General features: G+C 39.6%; 1 protein-coding gene across 1 annotated transcript; it reads left to right on the forward strand.

Moving 5' to 3' along the window:
* The first annotated feature begins 306 nt into the window (after nt 1-306).
* Nucleotides 307-3,998, forward strand: LOC117532229 (protein FAM163A-like). The gene is made up of 3 exons (XM_034195539.1): nt 307-461; nt 1,561-1,675; nt 3,448-3,998. Exons 2-3 carry the CDS (start codon nt 1,583-1,585, stop codon nt 3,823-3,825), a joined length of 471 nt encoding a protein of 156 aa, XP_034051430.1. The 5' UTR covers nt 307-461; nt 1,561-1,582; the 3' UTR covers nt 3,826-3,998.
* Nucleotides 3,999-5,959: the final 1,961 nt, after the last annotated feature.

Raw genomic sequence — 5,959 nt, forward strand, 5'->3', positions numbered from 1 at the left:
AGCATTAAGCAACAGGAAAGCAGAAGAGATACTAAAGTGATCACCGGCCACTAACCCTAAGCCCTAATTTGTCTCATCAGTCCAGTTTTTGACTTTGGGGCTCAGAGAGGCATACTAGTCATGAAGTCTTCTTGTAGGTATCTATGTGGTGGCTCTGTTTTTACCCCAACAGTCGGTAGAGGTATGTGCTCTGTGGTTAGCCCTTGTAGTTTGAATGCTTCCATTGAATTTCATGCTTGAATTGTTGATCACTTAAAATCAAACAGGTAGAAGTTGCTTAATAACATGTAGTTGCTGTAACACATTAAAAATACCTTTTATTGTAGTTGTATTCTTCTTGACAGAAGCCTGTTTGCCGTCTTGCAGGAGTTCCCAGTGAGAAGAAGCTGTCAGAGTTACGCTGCTCAGGCCTGTCAAAGTTTCTGACTTTCTAACATTCGTCCATCTCTGCACCTTCTAACGTAAGTGTCCATCTCCATTTTCTCTGAGAAATATCAGAAGATTGGTCAGGAAAATGTCACCTTTTGTTCTGCAGGAACCATAGGTAGGGTGGTATGATGATGATAGAATGTCTTTGTCTGGATGTTAGCTGGTCATTACAATAAGGCATGGATAGTGGGAGGGGCTAAGTTAAGGAAGCTTTGATTAGATTTTGAGGTAGAGCTGGATGTGGCTCTAAGTATAGTATTATCGTCATTATTATCATTCCTACAATTTTGTAGTCTTTTGTGCACATATGGACAAAAGAAAAAAATGTGTGTCTCTGTCAAAACATCTCAGACTGTAATTATTTTCAGGTTGGTTGATTTCTGTGCCACACAGTGACTCATGCATTAATTCTACAATTTAGAACTCCAAAATTCTATAATTTTTTTTTTTTACAATTGTTGAATATTGACCAGGCTGACAAACAAAACAATGGCCAATTACAACCTAACTAAGGCTTAGCAAATTTTTTTTGTGACAGAATTGTCCTTGTGTCATTGAAAAGGAATTCAAGAGAAATTTTGGTGGTGAACCATATTTTCCTCAGAAGTTTCCCTTTTATTTATTTTGTCTTCATCTTCGTGGACTTTGTCACATAGCATTTTATCTCTTCATTTGGATTCTTGCTTTATGATTTGTATGGTGGTGGTGGTGGTGGTGATGATGGGGGGTGTTCAGACTGTCCTTTAAGTTGGTGGAGGCAACAATGTTTGGCTGTTGTTGGAAACTCTGGAAGCTCATTTGAAACAGACAGAGAAACAAACAAACAACAAAAAGAGAACACAAACTTTAGGTTGAAATACATGACATGGGTGCTTCATCCTCAATGGATGTTGTCCAGCTTTGGTAGAAAGGCCCTGTGAGAGTTCTTGTTCAGCTTTATTATTGTAACCATTTTGCAGACATTTGTTGGATGTGATGCACTGAATTTTCTCTCCACAGCATTTCAAATTACCCTCCATCATGATGTACAGTCATCCATACATCATAGTCATGTTGTTCCTCTGATTGTCGCTGGTCTACCTGTTACTTTTTGCTGACTTTGTTTTTATCTTTCATTCTGTCTCCGTGAAGGGTTTGATGGAGATCTGGTCGAATGTCAGCTGGAACTATTGTTATAACCGGAGGAATACTCGCCGGAGTAATACTGCTGTGCATTGTAGCAGTTCTCTGTTACTGTAGACTCCAGGTATCTGTGTGTGTGTGTGTGTGTGTGTGTGTGTGTGTGTGTGTGTGTGTGTGTGTGTGTGTGTGTGTGTGTGTGTGTGTGTGTGTGTGTGTGTGTGTGTGTGTGTGCGTGTGCTTGAGGGAGTGGGATGTTCTTCTACTTCATCATTTTATGTGGGAGGGCTTTTCTTTTTTAAAGCAGCTGTTTATATCAAGTATTCAGAGTGCTAAAAATATAAAACACATTTGCACAGAAGCAATTAAAACACAAATGAGCAGTCTGATCACTGCAGTGTTACACAGATGTAAAAAAAAAAACATGACCTGCTCAAAAAATCAAGTTAAAATAGAGTTAGAAGACAGTGTTGAATCACAGAGTCACTGAGAGATACTGTGTGATATGATTAATCAAGTGTTCTTCCAGCAGGGCCCATATCCATCATCTCACTTTTGTCAGAATTCAAAAGGAGAAAATTAGATGACAACTAGTTTTTCAGTGCACCCAAATAGACTTTCATCTTTGTATGAGACACAGATGATGATACACAGATGTACGTATACATCTGTGTATCATCAGCATAGCAGTGAAGGTTTATCCCATGGCTGCATATGATCTGACCAAATGGTACTATAGAGAGAGAATAGTAGTGGATATGGAACCATGCCCAGAGGTGCACCATACTTGGCAAAGGAAAATTCATACACACTGCTGTTGTTATTATTGTTTTTTTTAAAGAGTGTGTTTGCAGGGGATCACAATTTTTAGTCACAGATCGGATAATTTTTCAGATCATTAAAAAAGGGGAGACACTCAAAAACAAAATATGTGTTATATTAAATTGCAACTTGCTGGGGGTGGACGAGATTCTTCCAGAGATGCTGAAGTCTCTGGATGTTGTTGGGCTGTCATGGCTGACACGCTTATACAATGTTGCATGGAAGTCAGGGACAGTACCTCTGGATTGGAAAACTGGGGTGGTGGTCCCCATCTTTTATAAAGGGGGCTGGAGGGTGTGTTCCAGGTACAGAGAAATTACACTTCTGCTTCTCTAGGAAAACTTATTCCAGAGTACTTGATGATGCCAAAATCATTTTCAAGTCTGTCCAACAATATGCGTAATGAATTTTTATCAAAGGTAGCACTCAGATCCACAGACAGGAAACGTTTAGCCACCAGTTCAGCTAACAAAAGCTGGGGTTTGCTCTAAGATGGTAACAAAGTATGCAGATCACCTCAGCAGATGATTTCATTGATGATCAGATGTTTAAGTTGAAGGGAGAAGCTGCACCTCCTTAGGTGATTGGTGGCAAGGACAAATGGCACTGTTTTAGCCCTTGCGCACCTCTGCAGGACTGAAGAAAGGAAAGATATAAACACATTTTTTAATATTACAAAATGTGACTTTTTTGGGACGTGAGTGGTATGTGCTCAGATGAGTGCTCATCTAGTTTTTTATATTGTCAGTAAGTGTTTGTGCAAAGCACAGTACTGTGCAAACATCTTTTTCATTAGTCTGTCCTTAAAAGGCCAGAATTGTAATTTGCAGTTGTTAATATAAAAAAACTGCAATATGTTTTGTTTTATGAATTTTATTCATCTCTAAGAAATGTCCTCTATGCTGTACAATATCTTATCTATCTTTATTTTAATATGAGGATTAAAAAAAGCTTCTGCTTCCACCATAGCTTGTCTTTCCTTGCAAGGTTTTGGAGGTTAACATCCTTTCAGTGCAGTCCTGCCCTTCTAGCTCTCTCGCTCTCTCTTTCTCTTTTTGTCCCGTGTCTTTACTGCAGTATTACTGCTGTAAGAAGAATGAATCTGAGGTGGACATGGGGTCTGGGGTGGGAAAGGACCCGCTCTCTCACTTCCCGTGTAACACATGCAATGCCCTCGCCATGGATGGTGCGCCCATCACACCTGTCTCTCTGGACCAGCTGGACTCTGAGCCTTGTCACAGCCGCTGTCCCACCTGCTCGCCATGTTACCTCCACCCCGAACTCTCACTCGACATGCATAATGGAGGAGAGCGGCTGGGCTTCCACACCTACTACGAGAACCCGACTGTTTCTCTTCCTCTGTCTGTAAACGAGCACAGCTCCCCCCCTCTGAGTTACTACAGTCCTACGGATGTGTTCCCTCCTCCGCCTTGTCCCTACAGCACCGAGGTCTGATCTCCACGGACTATAAAGACTTCAGTGACACACCTGATGTTCACACACTGAGCACACATCCTTTCATTTGGGACATTTATTTATTTGTCGTGGCATTAACAGCACTGCACAATTATTAGCACAACATGAGCTACAGATTTATAGATTCCTGACAACACGCTGCTGATACACCACACGTATTTCAATTTCAGTTTATTTTCATTTATATAGCGTGAAATCACAACAAAGTTGCCTCAAGGCGCTTCACACAAGTGAGCTCTAACTTTACCAACACCCAGAGCAAGCACACAGGCGACAGTGGTAAGGAAAGACTCCCTCTGATAATTTGAAGAAGAAACCTCCAGCAGACCAGACTCAAATGGGTGACCCTCTGCTTGGGCCATGCTACCTACACAATTTACAGAACAACTCACAAATGAATATACAGGAAAACAGAATATATAGGAGGCATAGAATTATGCTCACAGCGCAGTGATTTGTTGGTTTGTTTGAGGGGTTTTTTTGTTTGTTTTTTGATGACAACATACAAACTAAAGTTGTTTTTTGTTTGTTTTTTATTTGTCCCATCAGCAGTAAAACATGCCATATTACCATAACAATCTACACAATAAATAATGGATGTGTTCTACATCTGGAAATCCAATGATTAAGTTCCAAAGAATAATTGTTTATGGACAAGGTGGAAAATAATGTAGTACTGCTTTCACTCAGCAGAGGGCACAATGTGTTTGTTGTGGACCTGAGCATAACATTACAAATTTCCCCAGAGAGCAAATTGGGCACCAACACTGGTGCCGAGTTATAAAAATACAATAAGTAAAAATACAATGGGAAAATATCTGATATATATCTGATACCTACAATGGAATGTGCAATGTACAATGGAATACACAGTTGTGTAAAATGCAAGTGTGTACAGTGATGAGGTAGTCCACGGTTGTGACTCCTGTCAACTGTTCAGGAGTCTGATGGTAGAGAGGAAAAAAAGTTTTTTTTAGTCTTGATGTTCTGCATTTCATACTTCTGTACCTCCAGAAGGTACAGAGTCTTTGAGCATGGCATACTTTACATGAATGTGTACTTTAATGTGTTGCAGTCCGAGTGCTTGGGGGTGAATCTTTATTTGTATGTTCTATGGCTGAGATGTGGTGACCGTTCATGAGCCTAATGTGCGCTGGGCCAAAACAATGGTGCGTCAGGCCTAGTGGTGATGCACAACAGTGTCCAGTATTCATGCTAACCATGGAAAGATTTAATCCAAGATAGCAAGAAGAGTTCAACTGTCTGATGTGCGGTGGCACACATTGTTATCTACCAGTTAAACAGACTTCACCCAACCCTAATGGAAACTTCATCTTTTTTTAACCACTTTTTTATGCAGATGGTTGTCAAAGATACATTGGCAGGCAACAGTACTTCAGAAGTGTTTTAATTATGTATACTTATCAAATACGAAGTATGGTTCTCCCTGGGAAAAAAACCCTGAAAATGTGATGTTCTGTTCTGTAAATGATTTCTGATATTCATTCTCTAAACGTTTGTTATTTAACTTATCCCCATGTTCTCGTGTTACAAAAAGCAAACAAAAATTACAATATGTTGTGATATTAATTGCAGTACTTGCAGAATCGTGTTTAAGAATCACATACATAATGAATCAGCGTCGAAGTATCATGATACGCATCATATTGGGACATAAATGTATTATCTCAACTCTATTACGTACCTCAGAGCCAAAATGACGGAAATGGATTTTGGAGGTGCTGATACAATAGGAAGTAAAAGATTTACAATATCAACAACGTCTGCCGATATATAGTACCTAAAAAATGGTAATGGTAATATTTTGTTGTCAAACCTTTTTGATAAAGAAGTGTGATCAAGGCTTGATGTTTTACACTTTAAACATGAATGTTATTGAAAATACCTATAAATATAACTAACAACCAGCCAATGTACATCATGCTACTGACACGTTGCCGTCCCTTGGATTGGCAATCACCTTGTAACATCACTCAGCATTTGTGTAAAATAGTCTTCTTGTCTGTTTTGGCCCCACCTAGCTGGTGGCATAATCACTTGTAATAAAACATCCACTCTGTTTGAAAACAAATGGCAGCTGTATCTCAGTTAA

This window comes from Thalassophryne amazonica, chromosome 19, assembly GCF_902500255.1.
Source record: "Thalassophryne amazonica chromosome 19, fThaAma1.1, whole genome shotgun sequence".
In the NCBI taxonomy this organism is placed as follows: Eukaryota; Metazoa; Chordata; class Actinopteri; order Batrachoidiformes; family Batrachoididae; genus Thalassophryne; species Thalassophryne amazonica.

Excerpts from the sequence above, each read along its gene's own strand:
- LOC117532229 (XM_034195539.1), top strand. The coding sequence starts at position 1,583 with ATGTCAGCTGGAACTATTGTTATAACCGGAGGAATACTCGCCGGAGTA. Across the intron at positions 1,676-3,447 it reads TCTGTTACTGTAGACTCCAG|TATTACTGCTGTAAGAAGAA; the intron begins GTATCTGTGTGT and ends TCTTTACTGCAG.